At 53.4% G+C, this 19,735-nt stretch overlaps 2 protein-coding genes across 2 annotated transcripts in view; one reads left to right on the top strand and one right to left on the bottom strand.

The window, feature by feature from the left end:
• The window catches only part of BOP1 (BOP1 ribosomal biogenesis factor), an 80,837-nt gene that overhangs the window by 18,456 nt on the left and 42,646 nt on the right, over nucleotides 1-19,735 (bottom strand). The gene's annotated exons all lie outside the window — the stretch shown is intronic.
• SCX (scleraxis bHLH transcription factor) lies at nucleotides 1,994-14,038 on the top strand. The gene is made up of 2 exons (XM_062505034.1): nucleotides 1,994-2,630; nucleotides 13,997-14,038. Exons 1-2 carry the CDS (start codon nucleotides 2,091-2,093, stop codon nucleotides 14,036-14,038), a joined length of 582 nt encoding a protein of 193 aa, XP_062361018.1. The 5' UTR covers nucleotides 1,994-2,090.

Raw genomic sequence — 19,735 nt, 5'->3', positions numbered from 1 at the left:
ATTTTGGCCACCATCCCATAATTCCAACCACCATCCCACAGATTTCCGTCCTCCCTTCACCCCCACCTCATTCCCAAACCTCCTCCTTTTCCCCACTTTATCCATCCCCCGTTTATTTTATTTTATTTTATTTTATTTTATTTAATCCTCTCCTGGACCGGGATTTTCTCCAGGATGTGTTTGCTGCCTTTTTTTTTTTTAATTTTTTTAATTTTTTTTTTTTTTTTTCTTTCCCCGGGAATTCTGCCGGGGTTGGAACGGGATCGTTCCCGGTGTTAAACGAAAGCAGATGGCTCCGGGAGCTTCCAGAGGGCCGGCCAGGGGATGACAGAGGTTGGATTTCGGAAGCTGCCGAGACAGGGATTAAGTGCGGGAGCGCACGGAAGGTGCCGCGCTCCGGTCGGGAATGAACCTCCCGCGAGGAGCTCCTGGGAGGCGCCGCTGGAAAAGCAGGGGAGGGTGGAAAAGCTCAGGGAAAAAAAAAAAAAAAAAATCCAGGAAAAACAGCGATTCCGGGGTTGTTTTTTTGGGTTTGGTTTTTTTTTTTTTTTCCTCCCCTCCACTCCCCCGGTGGAAATTTTTTTTTTTTTTCTTTTTTTTGTCCCCCCCCCCCCCACCCCACGTAGGTTTGGTGGAGTGGGGTAAAGGAGAGGAGATGAGGGAATTCCCGGTTTTCCAGAGTTTTAGGGGTGTTTTTATAGTCTGGGGATTCTTCGGGAATGGGGCAGGAAAAATCCCGGGGGTTTTTCCGGAGGTTTTTTGTGGGAGAGTTGGAGAAGGGTTTGGGAATGTAGGACCCAGGGAATGGTCTCATGGGATTTTTTTGGGAAGGAATTCCTGCCCGGTAGAGAATTCCCAGAGAATCCAGGGCTGCCCCGGGATATCCCCATGGAACGGGACAGGTTATGGCACCTGACACCCTCCGGAATTCCCGGGACAGGGAATGGCACCTGAAACCCTCCGGAATTCCCCAGTTCCATCCTGGCTCCCCCTGAATTCCAGCAAATCCCAGCTCCTCAAGGGTTAATTCCCAAATCCTCTGCCCGGGAGCAGCGGGAATGGGAAGGGAGGGGGACAGGGACAATTCCAGCGGTGCCATCCCGGCATGGAAAATCCTCCGGGAATCCTCGGGACGCGATCCAGCGGGAATGGCGTAGGGGATAATTCCAGAGGGATCCCAAGAGGGATCCCAGAGGAGGCTCCGCTGATTTTCGGGATCGGGAAAAGGGAATTTGCGGGAAAAACCGGGAAAGAAGCGGCGAGTTCCTCGGGAACGAGGCGAGTCCCGAGTGGGGAAGGAATTCCGGAGGGATCCCAGAGGCAGCTCCGCTGATTTTTTGGGATGGGGATAAAGGGAATTTATGGGGTCGGGAGGGAAAGGAGAAGCGAAGGGGTTAAGCCCGGTCTAGAGGGTGAGCTCAGGTAGGCCGGGCCTGGGGCTCCCCTTTCCAAAGGCTCCTTTTCCAAGGAATCCGGGCCCGGAGGAGGAGCCGATCCCGCCCCATTCCCGGCCGCTATAAAAATCCCGCAATTCCAGCCCGCGGCTCCCGGAGGATGCGCACGTGCGCCGGGAGCGGCGGCGAGCCCGAAAACCGGGAATAAACCGGGGATTAAATCTCCCAAAACCGGGGATCAAATCCCACATTTCCCCATTAAAAACAAAAAACCAACAACAACAACAACAACAAACAAAACAAAACAAAAAAAAAAAAAAAAACCAAACAACCGAACAAAACCAAACCAGAGCTAAACCCGAGATCAAATCTCCAACACCGCCATCAAACCCTTAAAGGAAAAAAAAAAAAAAAATCGGGATAAACCCACCCCCGCCTTTCCCTAACAAAAAAACCGGGATAACAAGGAGCGGGCTAAAACCCCTCCTAAGAGCGGCAGCGCCATGAGCGGCAGGAGCTGATCGTCCCGTTTTTTTTTTTTTTTTTTTTCCAGCGGCAATTCCCACTTTTTTTTTTTTTTTTTACTTTTTTCTTTTTTCTTTTTTTTTTTTTTTTGGTCTTGGCTTTTTGTTTTGGTTTGGTTTTGTTTTTTTTTTTTTGTTTTGTTTTGTTTTTTTTTTTTTTACCCCTCCCATCATGTCCTTCGCCATGCTGCGCTCAGCCCCGGGGCGTTTTTTGTACCCGGAGATCAGCGCCTTGTCCGAGGACGAGGAGAACAGCGAGAGCTCGGGCTCGGAGGAGAAACCGTTCCACATGGACGGGACGGGGTTCGGGATGAAAAGCGGGAAGAGACGGAGCGGGAAGAGCCGCGGGAGGATGTCCCGGGAGCCGCGGCAGAGGCACACGGCGAACGCCCGGGAGCGGGACCGAACCAACTCGGTGAACACGGCGTTCACGGCGCTCCGGACGCTGATTCCCACCGAGCCGGCCGACAGGAAACTCTCCAAAATCGAGACCCTGCGCCTCGCCTCCAGCTACATCTCGCACCTGGGGAACGTTCTCCTGCTGGGAGAATCCAGCGGGAACGGGCAGCCGTGCCACGGAGCCGCGCCGGGAGCGGCGGCGGGAGCGGGGTTTTATCCCGGGGGAGCCGCGTCTCCCGGAGGGAGAGAGGGAGGAGAGAGCGGGCAGCCCCGGCAGATCTGCACCTTCTGCCTCAGCAACCAGAGGAGGATGGTGAGTCTGGAATACCGGGATAGAGGGAATGGGGACCGGGATAGAGGGAATGGGGACCGGGATAGAGGGAATGGGGACTGGGATAGAGGGAATGGGGGATCCCGGGGTGCCCAGCCCCGGCAGATCTGCACCTTCTGCCTCAGCAACCAGAGGAGGATGGTGAGTCTGGAATACCGGGATAGAGGGAATGGGGACTGGGATAGAGGGAATGGGGACTGGGATAGAGGGAATGGGGACCGGGATAGAGGGAATGGGGACCGGGATAGAGGGAATGGGGACTGGGATAGCGGGAATGGGGACTGGGATAGCGGGAATGGGGACTGGGATAGAGGGAATGGGGACTGGGATAGAGGGAATGGGGACCGGGATAGAGGGAATGGGGACCGGGATAGAGGGAATGGGGACCGGGATAGAGGGAATGGGGACTGGGATAGCGGGAATGGGGACCGGGATAGAAGGAATGGGGACCGGGATAGAGGGAATGGGGGATCCCGGGATAGAGGGAATGGGGACCGGGATAGAGGGAATGGGGACCGGGATAGAGGGAATGGGGGATCCCGGGGTGCCCAGCCCCGGCAGATCTGCACCTTCTGCCTCAGCAACCAGAGGAGGATGGTGAGTCTGGAATACCGGGATAGAGGGAATGGGGACCGGGATAGAGGGAATGGGGACCGGGATAGAGGGAATGGGGACCGGGATAGAGGGAATGGGGACCGGGATAGAAGGAATGGGGACCGGGATAGAGGGAATGGGGACCGGGATAGAGGGAATGGGGACCGGGATAGAGGGAATGGGGACTGGGATAGAGGGAATGGGGACCGGGATAGAGGGAATGGGGGATCCCGGGGTGCCCAGCCCCGGCAGATCTGCACCTTCTGCCTCAGCAACCAGAGGAGGATGGTGAGTCTGGAATACCGGGATAGAGGGAATGGGGACTGGGATAGAGGGAATGGGGACTGGGATAGAGGGAATGGGGACCGGGATAGAGGGAATGGGGACCGGGATAGAGGGAATGGGGGATCCCGGGGTGCCCAGCCCCGGCAGATCTGCACCTTCTGCCTCAGCAACCAGAGGAGGATGGTGAGTCTGGAATACCGGGATAGCGGGAATGGGGACCGGGATAGCGGGAATGGGGACCGGGATAGCGGGAATGGGGACCGGGATAGAGGGAATGGGGACCGGGATAGAGGGAATGGGGACTGGGATAGAGGGAATGGGGGATCCCGGGGTGCCCAGCCCCGGCAGATCTGCACCTTCTGCCTCAGCAACCAGAGGAGGATGGTGAGTCTGGAATACCGGGATAGAGGGAATGGGGACCGGGATAGCGGGAATGGGGACCGGGATAGAGGGAATGGGGACCGGGATAGAGGGAATGGGGACCGGGATAGAGGGAATGGGGACCGGGATAGAGGGAATGGGGACTGGGATAGAGGGAATGGGGACCGGGATAGAGGGAATGGGGACCGGGATAGAGGGAATGGGGACCGGGATAGAGGGAATGGGGACCGGGATAGAGGGAATGGGGACTGGGATAGCGGGAATGGGGACCGGGATAGAGGGAATGGGGGATCCCGGGGTGCCCAGCCCCGGCAGATCTGCACCTTCTGCCTCAGCAACCAGAGGAGGATGGTGAGTCTGGAATACCGGGATAGCGGGAATGGGGACCGGGATAGAGGGAATGGGGACCGGGATAGAGGGAATGGGGACCGGGATAGAGGGAATGGGGGATCCCAGGGTGCCCAGCCCCGGCAGATCTGCACCTTCTGCCTCAGCAACCAGAGGAGGATGGTGAGTCTGGAATACCGGGATAGAGGGAATGGGGACCGGGATAGAGGGAATGGGGGATCCCGGGATAGAGGGAATGGGGACCGGGATAGAGGGAATGGGGACCGGGATAGAGGGAATGGGGACCGGGATAGAGGGAATGGGGACTGGGATAGCGGAAATGGGGACCGGGATAGCGGGAATGAGGACCGGGATAGCGGGAATGGGGACCGGGATAGCGGGAATGGGGACCGGGATAGCGGAAATGGGGACCGGGATAGCGGGAATGGGGACTGGGATAGCGGGAATGGGGACCGGGATAGAGGGAATGGGGACCGGGATAGAAGGAATGGGGACTGGGATAGCGGGAATGGGGACTGGGATAGAGGGAATGGGGACCGGGATAGAAGGAATGGGGACCGGGATAGCGGGAATGAGGACCGGGATAGCGGGAATGGGGACCGGGATAGCGGGAATGGGGACTGGAATAGAGGGAATGGGGACCGGGATAGCGGGAATGGGGACTGGGATAGCGGGAATGGGGACCGGGATAGCGGGAATGGGGACTGGAATAGAGGGAATGGGGACCGGGATAGAAGGAATGGGGACCGGGATAGCGGGAATGAGGACCGGGATAGCGGGAATGGGGACCGGGATAGCGGGAATGGGGACTGGAATAGAGGGAATGGGGACCGGGATAGCGGGAATGGGGACTGGGATAGCGGGAATGGGGACCGGGATAGCGGGAATGGGGACTGGAATAGAGGGAATGGGGACCGGGATAGCGGGAATGAGGACCGGGATAGAGGGAATGGGGACTGGGATAGAGGGAATGGGGACCGGGATAACGGGAATGGGGACCGGGATAGAGGGAATGGGGACCGGGATACCGGGAATGGGGACCGGGATAGCGGGAATGTCGTGGGAGTGAAGGGAATGGGGACTGGGATAGCGGGAATGGGGTCTGGGATAGAGGGAATGGGGACTGGGATAGTGGGAATGGGGATTTGGGATAGCGGGAATGGGGACTGGGATTGTGGGAATGTCATGGGAGTGAAGGGATTGGGATACCGGGATTTGGGAACAGGGACTGGGATAGCGGGAATGGGGATTGGGATACCGGGAATGTCGTGGGGATGAAGGGAATGGGGACTGGGATTTGGGAGTGAATCCCATGGGGATAAAGGGGAACAGAGATTGGGATTTGGGAATGGAATTCTGGATTAGGGCTGGGAGTGATGAGATCCCCTGTGGGGCTTCCCAAAAATCCGGCAATTCCCGCATTTATCCCAGACATTCCCGGGTTTATCCCGGAGTTTGTCTGCTCCGAGGGGCAGTGGGATTTCAGGAGTTGTGTGCCAGGAATTCAGGAATGAGTCCCGTGGGGATGTCGGGAATTGTGTGCCAGGAATTCGGGAATCCCAAGGAGATAAAGGGGATGGGGACTGGGATTTGGGATCCGCACTGGGAATGGGGAGCTCCCCTGTGGGGCTTCCCAAAAATACGGCAATTCCCAGTGTTATCCCAGCCATTCCCGGGTTTATCCCAATTATTCCCGGGTTTACCCCAATTATTCCCAGGTTTATCCCAGCCATTCCCACGTTTATCCCAGTTATTCCCAGGTTTATCCCAGTTATTCCCAGGTTTATCCTGGTGTTTGTCCATCCCAGGGTTCACTGGGATGATCAGGAATTCCAAGGGAATTCCAAGGGAATGCTCAGGGAATGTCAAAGGAATTCCAAGGGAATTCCGAAGGAATGCTCAGGGAATTCCAAGGGAAGCAGAGCCCGCTGGAGCCGGCTCCAAAATCTGCGGAAAATCCGTAGGAATTCCATGGGAATTCCATGGGAAATCCAGGAGAATTCCATGGGAATTCCACGGGGAATCCTCTCTGGAGCCGCTTCCCAAAGGTCCCGGGAAAGGAGCCAGGAACAGGATGGGGGATGGGAAATCCCAGTGCTCCCAGTAACTCCCAGTAACTCTGTACTGGGGATCTCAGTTCCCCAATCCCAGCGCTCCCAGTTCCCAGAGCTCCCACTGCTCCCAGTTCCCAATCCCAGCACTCCCAGTGTCCCAGAGCTCCCAGCGCTCCCAGTTCCCAATCCCAGCGCTCCCAGTTCCCAGAGCTCCCACTGCTCCCAGTTCCCAATCCCAGCACTCCCAGTGTCCCAGAGCTCCCAGCGCTCCCAGTTCCCAATCCCAGCGCTCCCAGTTCCCAGAGCTCCCACTGCTCCCAGTTCCCAATCCCAGCACTCCCAGTGTCCCAGAGCTCCCAGCGCTCCCAGTTCCCCAATCCCAGTACTCCCAGTTCCCAGAGCTCCCAGCGCTCCCAGTCTCCAATCCCAGCGTTCCCAGATCCCAGTGCTTCCAGCGCCCCAATCCCAGCGCTCCCAGTTCCCCAATCCCAGTACTCCCAGTTCCCAGAGCTCCCACTACTCCCAGTGTCCCAATCCCAGCACTCCCAGTTCCCAATCCCAGTCTCCCCAGTGCCCCTGGCCCCAACTCCCTGGATTTTGGGATTTCCTCTTCCAGTGTAGGATCAATCCCGATAAATTCCCATCCTTCATTTTTCCACCGCTCCCAATAATTCCCATCCTTAATTTGGGATCAATTCCTACAAATCCCCATCCTTAATTTCCCATCAATCCCAGTAATTCCCATCCCTAACTTCCCATAAATCCCAGTCAATCCCCATCCTGAATTTCACAACTCCCATAAATTCCCAGTGTCGATTTCCAATCAATCCCAATAAATTCCTATCCATGGTTTTCCATCAATCCCCATAATTCCCATCCTTAATATTGAATCGATTCCTATAAAATCCAATCACAGCTGGAATTTGGCACTGGAATTGGGGCTGGAATTGGGGCTGGAATTGGGGCTGGAATTGGGGCTGGAATTGGGGCTGGAATTGGAACTGGAATTGGGGCTGGAACGGGCTGGAACTGGGGCTGGAATTGGGGCTGGAATTGGAACTGGAATTGGGGCTGGAACTGGAACTGGAACTGGGGCTGGAATTGGAACTGGAATTGGGGCTGGAATTGGGGCTGGAATTGGGGCTGGAATTGGGGCTGGAATTGGGGCTGGAATTGGGGCTGGAATTGGAACTGGAACTGGGGCTGGAATTGGGGCTGGAATTGGAACTGGAATTGGGGCTGGAATTGGGGCTGGAATTGGGGCTGGAATTGGGGCTGGAATTGGAACTCGGGCTGGAATTGGAACTGGAATTGGGGCTGGAATTGGGGCTGGAATTGGGGCTGGAATTGGGGCTGGAATTGGAACTGGAACTGGGGCTGGAATTGGGGCTGGAACTGGGGCTGGAATTGGGGCTGGAATGGGGGCTGGAATTAGAACTGGAATTAGAGTTGGAATTAGAATTTGAATTAGAATTTGAATTAGGGCTGGAATTAGAACTGGAATTAGAACAGGAATTGGGGAAATTAACAGAATTAGAACTGGAATTAGAACTGGAATTGGGGCTGGAACTGGGGATGGAATTGGGGATGGAATTAGAACTGGAATTGGGGAAATTAACAGAATTAGAACTGGAATTAGAACTGGAATTGGGGCTGGAATTGGAACTGGAATTGGGGATGGAATTAGAACTGGAATTAGAGTTGGAATTAGAATTTGAATTAGGGCTGGAATTGGAATTGGAATTTGGGATGGAATTAGAACTGGAATTAGAACAGGAATTGGGGAAATTAACAGAATTAGAACTGGAATTAGAACTGGAATTGGGGCTGGAATTGGAGCTGGAACTGGGGATGGAATTAGAACTGGAATTAGAGTTGGAATTAGAATTTGAATTAGAATTTGAATTAGGGCTGGAATTGGAATTGGAATTTGGGATGGAATTAGAACTGGAATTAGAACAGGAATTGGGGAAATTAACAGAATTAGAACTGGAATTAGAACTGGAATTAGAACTGGAATTGGGGCTGGAACTGGGGATGGAATTGGGACTGGAATTAGAACTGGAATTGGGGGAATTAACAGAATTAGAACTGGAATTAGAATTGGAATTAGAATTGGAATTCGAACTGGAATTGGGGCTGGAATCAGAACCAGAATTAGGGATGGATTCGGGGCCGGAGCCGCCGGTCCCGAGCTGTGCTGGGATTTTTTGGGATGCATTCCCGTGGGTTTTTTGGGATCCAATCCTGCTCTTCGATCCCGATGCTGCTGGACAAGGCTGGAAATGAGATCCAGCCCCAATCCCAAATCCTCTTCCCATCCCAAAAAATCCCCAGAAATCCCCAAAAATCCTCCTCCAAAGACCCCTAAAATCCTCTTCTCATCCCAAAGATCCCAAAAATCCCAGAAATCCTAAAAATCCCAAAATTTCTCCTCCTGCCCCAAACATGCCTAAAATCCTCTTCCCATCCCAAAAATCCCAAAAAATCCTCCCTCAGATCCTCTTCCCATCCCAAAGATCCTGAATAATTATTTGGGATCATTTGGGATCAGAGCTGGAGACACTCTGGAATAGTGGCAGGAATTCCTCAGGATTCCAGTCCAGATCCCAAAAATTCCCAATCCAAGGCAGGAATTCTGGGATTTGGGGACTCCCAGATCCCAAAAAGTGCCAAGAGAATTCCAGGATGGAATTTCAGATCTGCGGGGTCCAGAGAGGTTTTCCTGGGATTACGGAAAATGGGAAAAGTGGGAATTATCCCCAGATCCTTGGGATCCTCGGGATCCCGGCCCTGTCCGTGGGGAAGGAGGGGATGGAAGAGGGGATTTGGGATCCAGGAGGGGATTTGGGATCCAGGAGGGGATTTGGGATCCAGGAGGGGATTTGGGAAAGATTAAGCACAGGCAGCAGGAATTCCACGAGATTCCCAAAGCCGGGAACTTCCCTGAGCCATTCCCGCTTTTCCCCAGGGCAGGATCACACCCAATCCAGGTTTTTCATGGCAAAGTCCAAGATTTAAGCACAGAAATTCCACAAGGTTCCCAAATCACTCAGAGCCAGGAAATTCCCTGAACCATTCCCGCTTTTCCCCCCTTCACACGTCCAGGTTTTTCCTGGAAAAATCCCAGATTTAAGCACAGGCAGCAGGAATTCCACGAGATTCCCAAAGCCGGGAACTTCCCTGAGCCATTCCCGATTTTCCCCCTTCAGGGATTCACCCCCAGTCCACATTTTTCCTGGAAAAAATCACAGATTTAAGCAAAGGAATTCCACGAGATTCCCAAATCCAGGAACCTCCCTGAGCCAAATTTTTCTTGGTTTTCCTCAGGGCAGGATCACCCCCACTCCAAATTTTCCCTGGAAAAATCCCAGATTCAGGCAGCAGGAATTCCACGAGATTCCCAAAGCCGGGAACTTCCCTGAGCCATTCCCAGCTTCTCCCCTCTTCCCACATCCAGGTTTTTCCTGGAAAAATCCCAGATTCAAGCACAGGCAGCAGGAATTCCACGAGATTCCCAAAGCCGGGAACTTCCCTGAGCCATTCCCGATTTTCCCCTTCCCCCCCCCCCCCCCCTCCCCAATCCCGGGATCTAGGGTTGGCCACGATCCCGAATTTCAGCTGCGAGGTGAGAGGGAAAAGCTCGCTGGGATTTTCCCAATCCCCGTTTCCGCTCCAGACGGCCCCGAGCTCCCGGGGATTGAACATCTGGGAAATCGGAGCAGAATTCCCCCTTTTCCCTCCCCTTCCCACCCTCGGGAACAAAGGGAGAGCCGGAGCCGCACGTGCGGGGATGGAAAACGGGAGAGAGGCCTGGGATGGGGACGGGAGAGGGAATGGGATCCCAAAAAAACGGGGATGGGGACGGGATCCCGAAAAAACGGGGATGGGGACGGGAGAGGGAATGGGATCCCAAAAAAACGGGGATGGGGACGGGATCCCGAAAAAACGGGGATGGGGACGGGATCCCGAAAAAACGGGGATGGGGACGGGAGAGGGAATGGGATCCCAAAAAAACGGGGATGGGGACGGGAGAGGGAATGGGATCCCAAAAAAACGGGGATGGGGAGGGGAGAGGGAATGGGATGCCAAAAAAACGGGGATGGGGACGGGATCCCGAAAAAAACGGGGATGGGGACGGGAGAGGGAATGGGATCCCAAAAAAATGGGGATGGGGACGGGATCCCGAAAAAACGGGGATGGGGACGGGAGAGGGAATGGGAACCCAAAAAAACGGGGATGGGGACGGGAGAGGGAATGGGATCCCAAAAAAACGGGGATGGGGAGGGGAGAGGGAATGGGATCCCAAAAAAATGGGGATGGGGACGGGATCCCGAAAAAACGGGGATGGGGACGGGAGAGGGAATGGGATCCCAAAAAAAACGGGGATGGGGACGGGAGAGGGAATGGGATCCCAAAAAAACGGGGATGGGGAGAGGGAATGGGATCCCAAAAAAACGGGGATGGGGACGGGAGAGGGAATGGGATCCCAAAAAGACGGGGACGGGGTCGGGATCCCGAAAAAACGGGGATGGGGACAGGAGAGGGAATGGGATCCCAAAAAATGGGGATGGGGACGAGATTGGGAATGGGATCCCAAAAAAACGGGGATGGGGAGAGGGAATGGGATCCCAAAAAAACGGGGATGGGGAGAGGGAATGGGATCCCAAAAAAACGGGGATGGGAATTAGGAGAGGGAATGGAAGAGGATGGGAGTCGGAACGGGATCCCCAAAAAAACAGGAATGGGAATTACAACAGGTTTGTAATGGAATTCGATACTAAAAAAATGTGGATGGGAATGAGGAAAGGCACTGGTCATACTGGGAGTGGTACTGGTTATACTGGGAGTGGTACTGGTTATACTGGGAGTGGTACTGGTCATACTGGAGTGGTACTGGTTATACTGGGAGTGATACTGGTCATACTGGGAGTGGTACTGGTCATACTGGGAGTGGTACTGGTTATACTGGGAGTGGTACTGGTTATACTGGGAATGGTACTGGTTATACTGGGAGTGGTACTGGTTATACTGGAGTGGTACTGGTCATACTGGGAGTGGTACTGGTTATACTGGGAGTGGTACTGGTCATACTGGAGTGGTACTGGTTATACTGGGAGTGGTACTGGTTATACTGGGAGTGGTACTGGTTATACTGGAGTGGTACTGGTTATACTGGGAATGATACTGGTCATACTGGGAGTGGTACTGGTCATACTGGGAGTGGTACTGGTTATACTGGGAGTGGTACTGGTTATACTGGGAATGGTACTGGTCATACTGGGAGTGGTACTGGTCATACTGGAGTGGTACTGGTCATACTGGGAGTGGTACTGGTCATACTGGGAGTGGTACTGGTTATACTGGGAGTGGTACTGGTTATACTGGGAATGGTACTGGTCATACTGGGAATGGTACTGGTTATACTGGGAGTGATACTGGTTATACTGGGAATGGTACTGGTCATACTGGAGTGGTACTGGTTATACTGGGAGTGGTACTGGTTATACTGGAGTGGTACTGGTTATACTGGGAGTGGTACTGGTCATACTGGGAGTGGTACTGGTTATACTGGGAGTGGTACTGGTTATACTGGGAATGGTACTGGTCATACTGGAGTGGTACTGGTTATACTGGGAGTGGTACTGGTTATACTGGAGTGGTACTGGTTATACTGGGAGTGGTACTGGTTATACTGGGAGTGATACTGGTTATACTGGGAATGGTACTGGTCATACTGGGAATGGTACTGGTCATACTGGGAGTGGTACTGGTTATACTGGGAGTGGTACTGGTTATACTGGGAGTGGTACTGGTCACACTGGGAATGGTACTGGTTATACTGGGAGTGATACTGGTTATACTGGGAGTGGTACTGGTTATACTGGGAGTGGTACCGGTCACACTGGGAATGGTACTGGTTATACTGGGAGTGATACTGGTCATACTGGAGTGGTACTGGTCATACTGGGAGTGGTACTGGTTATACTGGGAGTGGTACTGGTTATACTGGGAGTGGTACTGGTTATACTGGGAGTGGTACTGGTCACACTGGGAATGGTACTGGTTATACTGGGAGTGGTACTGGTCATACTGGAGTGGTACTGGTCATACTGGAGTGGTACTGGTTATACTGGGAGTGGTACTGGTCATACTGGGAGTGGTACTGGTTATACTGGAGTGGTACTGGTCATACTGGAGTGGTACTGGTTATACTGGGAGTGGGATCCCGCAGCATTCCCTCGCAATTCCCATTCCAGTTCCAGTTCCAGTTCCAGTTCCAGTTCCAGTTCCAGTTCCAGTTCCAATTCCAGTTCCATTTCTAATTCCAGTTCCAGTTCCAGTTCCAGTTCCAGTTCCAGTTCCAGTTCCAATTCCAGTTCCAGTTCCAGTTCCAGTTCCAGTTCCAATTCCAGTTCCATTTCTAATTCCAGTTCCAGTTCCAGTTCCAGTTCCAGTTCCAATTCCAGTTCCAGTTCCAGTTCCAGTTCCAATTCCAGTTCCAATTCCAGTTCCAGTTCCAGTTCCAGTTCCAATTCCAATTCCAGTTCCAGTTCCAGTTCCAGTTCCAGTTCCAATTCCAGTTCCAGTTCCAGTTCCAGTTCCAATTCCAGTTCCAATTCCAGTTCCAGTTCCAGTTCCAATTCCAATTCCAATTCCAGTTCCAATTCCAGTTCCAGTTCCAGTTCCAGTTCCAATTCCAGTTCCAGTTCCAGTTCCAATTCCAGTTCCAGTTCCAGTTCCAGTTCCAATTCCAGTTCCAATTCCAGTTCCAGTTCCAGTTCCAGTTCCAATTCCAGTTCCAATTCCAGTTCCAGTTCCAATTCCAATTCCAATTCCAGTTCCAATTCCAGTTCCAGTTCCAGTCCAGTTCCAGTTCCAATTCCAGTTCCAGTTCCAGTTCCAGTTCCAGTTCCAGTTCCAGTTCCAATTCCAGTTCCAGTTCCAGTTCCAGTTCCAGTTCCAGTTCCAATTCCAGTTCCAGTTCCAGTTCCAGTTCCAATTCCAATTCCAGTTCCAGTTCCATTTCCAGTTCCAGTTCCAGTTCCAATTCCAGTTCCAGTTCCAGTTCCAGTTCCAATTCCAGTTCCAATTCCAGTTCCAGTTCCAGTTCCAGTTCCAATTCCAGTTCCAGTTCCAATTCCAGTTCCAGTTCCAGTTCCAGTTCCAATTCCAGTTCCAGTTCCAGTTCCAGTTCCAGTTCCAGTTCCAGTTCCAGTTCCAATTCCAGTTCCAGTTCCAGTTCCAGTTCCAATTCCAGTTCCAATTCCAGTTCCAGTTGCAGTTCCAGTTCCAATTCCAGTTCCAGTTCCAATTCCAGTTCCAATTCCAGTTCCAATTCCAGTTCCAGTTCCAGTTCCAATTCCAATTCCAATTCCAGTTCCAATTCCAGTTCCAGTTCCAGTCCAGTTCCAGTTCCAATTCCAGTTCCAGTTCCAGTTCCAGTTCCAGTTCCAGTTCCAATTCCAGTTCCAGTTCCAGTTCCAGTTCCAGTTCCAGTTCCAGTTCCAGTTCCAATTCCAGTTCCAGTTCCAGTTCCAGTTCCAGTTCCAGTTCCAGTTCCAATTCCAGTTCCAATTCCAATTCCAGTTCCAGTTGCAGTTCCAGTTCCAATTCCAGTTCCAGTTCCAGTTCCAGTTCCAGTTCCAGTTCCAGTTCCAATCCGATTTTCTTTCCCTCCCGCAGAGCAAAGACCGGGACAGGAAGTCGGGACAGCTCCGGAGCTAGGCCGGAATTGCAGCCGGGAATTCCAACTGGGAATTGCAGCTGGGAATTGCAGCCAGGAATTCCAACTGGGAACTGCAGCCGGGAATTGCAGCCGGGAATTCCAACTGGGAATTGCAGCCGGGAATTGCAGCCGGGAATTCCAACTGGGAATTGCAGCCAGGAATTGCAGCTGGGAATTGCAGCTGGGAATTCCAACTGGGAATTGCAGACGGGAATTGCAGCTGGGAATTCCAACTGGGAATTGCAGCCGGGAATTGCAGCTGGGAATTCCAACTGGGAATTGCCGCCGGGAATTGCAGCCGGGAATTCCAACTGGGAATTGCAGCCAGGAATTGCAGCTGGGAATTGCAGCTGGGAATTCCAACTGGGAATTGCAGACGGGAATTCCAACTGGGAACTGCAGCCAGGAATTGCAGCTGGGAATTGCAGCTGGGAATTCCAACTGGGAATTGCAGCCGGGAATTGCAGCTGGGAATTCCAACTGGGAATTGCCGCCGGGAATTGCAGCCGGAAATTTCAACTGGGAATTGCAGCCAGGAATTGCAGCCGGGAATTCCAACTGGGAATTGCCACCAAGAATTGCAGCTGGGAATTGCAGCTGGGAATTCCAACTGGGAACTGCAGCCGGGAATTGCAGCTGGGAATTGCTGCCGGGAATTGCAGCTGGGAATTCCAACTGGGAATTGCCACCGGGAATTGCAGCTGGGAATTGCAGCCGGGAATTGCAGCTGGGAATTCCAACTGGGAATTGCAGCCAGGAATTGCAGCTGGGAATTCCAACTGGGAATTGCCGCCGGGAATTGCAGCCGGGAATTCCAACTGGGAATTGCCGCCGGGAATTGCAGCCGGGAATCCCATCCAGCACAGGGAAGAGCGGCACCGTCATTCCAGCGGCTCTCACGGGACACAGAGGATGTGCCGGAATTCCAGGATATCCGTGGAATGCATCCAGAGAACCCCAGGGAATTCGGGATCACGGAATACTCTGATCTCCCAGATCCGCTCCGGGAACTCTCAGGAATTCCTGCCCCTCATGGAACGCTCGGATCTCCGGGATCCGCTCCGGGAATCCTCGGGAATTCCTGGAAATCCCTGCCCTGAGATCTGCTCATGGAATATTTGTCTCTCCCAGAGCCACTTCCCGAATCCACTTCCTGTTTGGAGCCACTTGATCCCAGAAATGATCCCGGAAACGATCTCGGGATTGATCCCAGAACTGATCTCGGAAACTATCGCGGAACTGATTCCGGAACTGATTTCCCAGAACTGATCCCAGAAGTGATCCCAGGACCGATCCCGGAACTGGTCCTGGAACAGAACCCCGAAACGATCCCTGGAATGATCCTGGATCCCAGAACCGCTCATGGAACTCATCCTGGAAATTATCCTGGAAATGATCCCACAGCTGACCCTGGAACTGATCCCGGAACTGATTTCCCGGAACTGATTTCCCGGAACTGATCCTGGAACTGGTCCCAGAACTGATCCCGGAACTGATCCCAGAACTGATTTCCCAGAATTGATCCCAGAACTGATTTCCCGGAACTGATCCCGGAACTGATCCCAGAACTGATCCCGGAACTGATCCCAGAACCGATTTCCCAGAATTGATCCCAGAACTGATTTCCCAGAATTGATCCCAGAACTGATTTCCCGGAACTGATCCCGGAACTGATCCCGGAACTGATCCCAGAACCGATTTCCCAGAATTGATCCCAGAACTGATTTCCCAGAACTGATCCCGGAACTGATCCCAGAACTGATTTCCCGGAACTGATTTCCCGGAACTGATCCCAGAACTGATTTCCCAGAACTGATCCCGGAACTGATCCCAGAACTGATTTCCCGGCACCGATTTCCGGGAACTGATCCCAGAACTGATTTCCCGGGAATTGATCCCAGAACTGATTTCCTGGAACTGATTCCGGAATTGATTTCCCAGCACTGATCCCGGAGCGTGGGGTGGGGGGCTGCATTTTTTGGGAATTATCAATCACATGCTGGAATTTCATGTTGTTGATGCGGGAATTAATTAAATCTGGATTTTGCGTCGTTAATTGGGAATGCGGGTCATGACCCTTGAGGGAATTCTTTCCTTTTCCTTTTCCCTTTCCTGTTTCTCTTCCCCTTTCCCCATTCCCATTCCTTTTCCCTTTCCCCTCTTCCCTTTTCCCGTTCTCTTCCCCCTTTTCCCATTCCCTTTCCCGCAGGTTATTCCCAGGCCAGCGCTGCCATTCCCTGTGCCAGAAGGACCAGGTAAAAAGCAGGAATTTGGGAAAACCTGCGGAAATGAATCCCAGCAATTCCCAGAGTCCCTCCTGCTGGGTCCTGGGAAATGGGATTTTCCAAATTACCCCGGGAAAATGGGATGTTCCCAAATCCGCATCCCGAGGGCAGGGAAAGGGCTGGAATGTGGGGCAGCAGGTGGGGGAGGAAAACTGGGATGGGATCTGGGATCAAAGGAAAAAACTGGGATGAGCTCTGGGATCAAGAGAGAAACAGGGATGGGATTGGGAACAGAACTGGGATTGGGATTGGGATTGGGAACAGAACTGGGATGGGATCGGGAACAGAACTGGGATTGGGATCAGGGAACAGAACTGGGATGGGATCGGGAACAGAACTGGGATTGGGATCAGGGAACAGAACTGGGATTGGGATCAAGGAACAGAACTGGGATGGGATTGGGAACAGAACTGGGATGGGATCGGGAACAGAACTGGGATTGGGATCAGGGAACAGAACTGGGATTGGGATTGGGAACAGAACTGGGATTGGGATTGGGATTGGGAACAGAACTGGGATGGGATCGGGAACAGAACTGGGATTGGGATCAGGGAACAGAACTGGGATTGGGATCAAGGAACAGAACTGGGATGGGATCGGGAACAGAACTGGGATGGGATCGGGAACAGAACTGGGATTGGGATCAGGGAACAGAACTGGGATTGGGATTGGGAACAGAACTGGGATTGGGATTGGGATTGGGAACAGAACTGGGATGGGATCGGGAACAGAACTGGGATTGGGATCAGGGAACAGAACTGGGATGGGATCGGGAACAGAACTGGGATTGGGATCAGGGAACAGAACTGGGATTGGGATCAAGGAACAGAACTGGGATGGGATTGGGAACAGAACTGGGATGGGATCGGGAACAGAACTGGGATGGGATCGGGAACAGAACTGGGATTGGGATCAGGGAACAGAACTGGGATTGGGATCAGGGAACAGAACTGGGATTGGGATCGGGAACAGAACTGGGATGGGATCGGGAACAGAACTGGGATTGGGATCAGGGATCGGGAACAGAACTGGGATGGGATCGGGAACAGAACTGGGATGGGATCGGGAACAGAACTGGGATTGGGATCAGGGAACAGGACTGGGATGGGACTGGGAGAAAACCAGGATAAGAGTCAGAGCCAGGTGAGAACCGGGATAAGCCCCGGGATCAGGATTCCCTGAAGATCCCGAGTGATTCCCATGGGATTCCCTAAGCCCCAGATCCTGAGTGATTCCCATGGATTGTCCAAAGCCTCCGGCACCAAGTGGGGGCTGGGAATGTGGGAAGAGGATTCCTGGGAAAAATATGTCGGGTCCATGGGAAGAGAATCATGGAATTGCCGAGGTTGGAAAAGCCCCCGGAGCATCCCAAATCCAGCCCTGGCCGTGTCCCCATCCCACATCCACAGGGATGGGAATTCCAGCTGGGAATGGGAATTCCATCCTGGCCACATCCACAGGGATGGGAATTCCAGCTGGGAATGGGAATTCCATCCTGGCCACACCCACAGGGATGGGAATTCCAGCTGGGAATGGGAATTCCATCCTGGCCACATCCACAGGGATGGGAATTCCAGCTGGGAATGGGAATTCCAGCCTGGCCACATCCACAGGGATGGGAATTCCAGCTGGGAATGGGAATTCCATCCTGGCCACATCCACAGGGATGGGAATTCCAGCTGGGAATGGGAATTCCATCCTGGCCACATCCACAGGGATGGGAATTCCAGCTGGGAATGGGGATTCCAGCCTGGCCACATCCACAGGGATGGGAATTCCAGGTGGGAATGGGGATTCCAGCCTGGTCACATCCACAGGGATGGGAATTCCAGCTGGGAATGGGGATTCCAGCCTGGTCACATCCACAGGGATGGGAATTCCAGCTGGGAATGGGAATTCCAGCTGGGAATGGGAATTCCAGCCTGGCCACATCCACAGGGATGGGAATTCCAGCTGGGAACAGGAATTCCAGCCTGGTCACATCCACAGGGATGGGAATTCCAGCTGGGAATGGGGATTCCAGCCTGGTCACATCCACAGGGATGGGAATTCCAGCTGGGAATGGGAATTCCAGCTGGGAATGGGGATTCCAGCTGGGAATGGGGATTCCAGCCTGGTCACATCCACAGGGATGGGAATTCCAGCTGGGAATGGGGATTCCAGCCTGGTCACATCCACAGGGATGGGAATTCCAGCTGGGAATGGGGATTCCAGCCTGGATTTCCAGCCTTTTCCAGAGGGATATTCCCCAAAATCCCATTCCGAGGCTGTTCCCTCTAGCCCTGTCCCTATTCCCAACCTTTCCCATCCTTCTCCAGCTGCTCCCCCCCGGAGCTCAGCCCTTTCCCAGCACAGCAGAAACAGGAAAAAAAAAAAGAAATTAATAATAAAAAAATCTCCGGATCAAGCCTGGAATATTCCAGGGGATCTACAGCATTCCCTGATCCCAGAAATCCCATCCCCTTTTCCCGGCTCCTGCCCTTTCCCGGGAGCATTCCCGCCTCCGTCCCAGCTCATTCCCAGCACGCCCCCCCCAACCCCAGCCAGAGCCTGGCCCGGGAATTTTTTTTTTTTTTTTTTTTTTTTTCCGGGACATTTTTGCTCCATGAAATCAGCGGAGGCTCCTGGATCCGCACGTCCCGGCCTTGGCTCCCGCGGGACTGGCCCCGAGCCCGCTCCCGCTGCCAGCCCGGCTCCTGGAATTCAGGAGTTCAGGAATTCGGGCCCCAGGCCCCCGGGATGGCTCCTCCAGAAGGGGGAGGAATTTTGGGATCCGCGGCCACCGGAGAGTGCCGGGAGCTGCTCCCGGTTTCCCTGCGAGCCAGGGAGACCCAAACTGGGGAAGGAAGAGCCAAACTTTGGGAATTTTGGCCAGCCTGGAGATTCCTGGGAGGAGATTTCAGATCGTATCCTGTGGGATTGACGTCGGGAAATCAGCCTGGGGGCAGCTCCGCATTCAGGGGATTTGGGAATTCCTGGGGTTGGAAAACTCCCCCCCGGAGCCTCCCAGGTCAATCCCGGCTGTGTCCCCATCCCTTATCCACAGGGATTGGAATTCCAGCCTGGAATTCCAGAGGGAATATTCCCAAAAATCCTCATCTGGATGTCAGCGGTGGGATATGGATCTGAGCGCTCCCAAAAATCCCATCGTGCTAGGAAGGGAAGGCTCCCCCAGATGCCAGAATCCCAAAAAAATCCCTTCCACACTCCAGGAGAGCTGGAGAGGGATTTGGGATGCCGGAATTCCCAAAAATCCCTTCCACACCCCAGGAGAGCTGGAGAGGGGTTTGGGATGCCGGAATTCCCAAAAATCCCTTCCACACCCCAGGAGAGATGGAGAGGGATTTGGGATGCCGGAATTCCCAAAAATCCCTTCCACACCCCAGGAGAGCTGGAGAGGGGTTTGGGATG

This window comes from Cinclus cinclus, chromosome 1 (genome assembly GCF_963662255.1).
Source record: "Cinclus cinclus chromosome 1, bCinCin1.1, whole genome shotgun sequence".
Taxonomy (NCBI): Eukaryota; Metazoa; Chordata; class Aves; order Passeriformes; family Cinclidae; genus Cinclus; species Cinclus cinclus.
The sequence above is the reverse complement of the archived record's forward strand: the minus strand, read 5'-3'. Positions and strand labels throughout refer to the sequence as shown.

Coding starts and splice junctions, on each gene's coding strand:
- SCX (XM_062505034.1), top strand. CDS start 2,091: ATGTCCTTCGCCATGCTGCGCTCAGCCCCGGGGCGTTTTTTGTACCCG. Junction 2,631..13,996: donor TCAGCAACCAGAGGAGGATG/GTGAGTCTGGAA, acceptor TCCCTCCCGCAG/AGCAAAGACCGGGACAGGAA.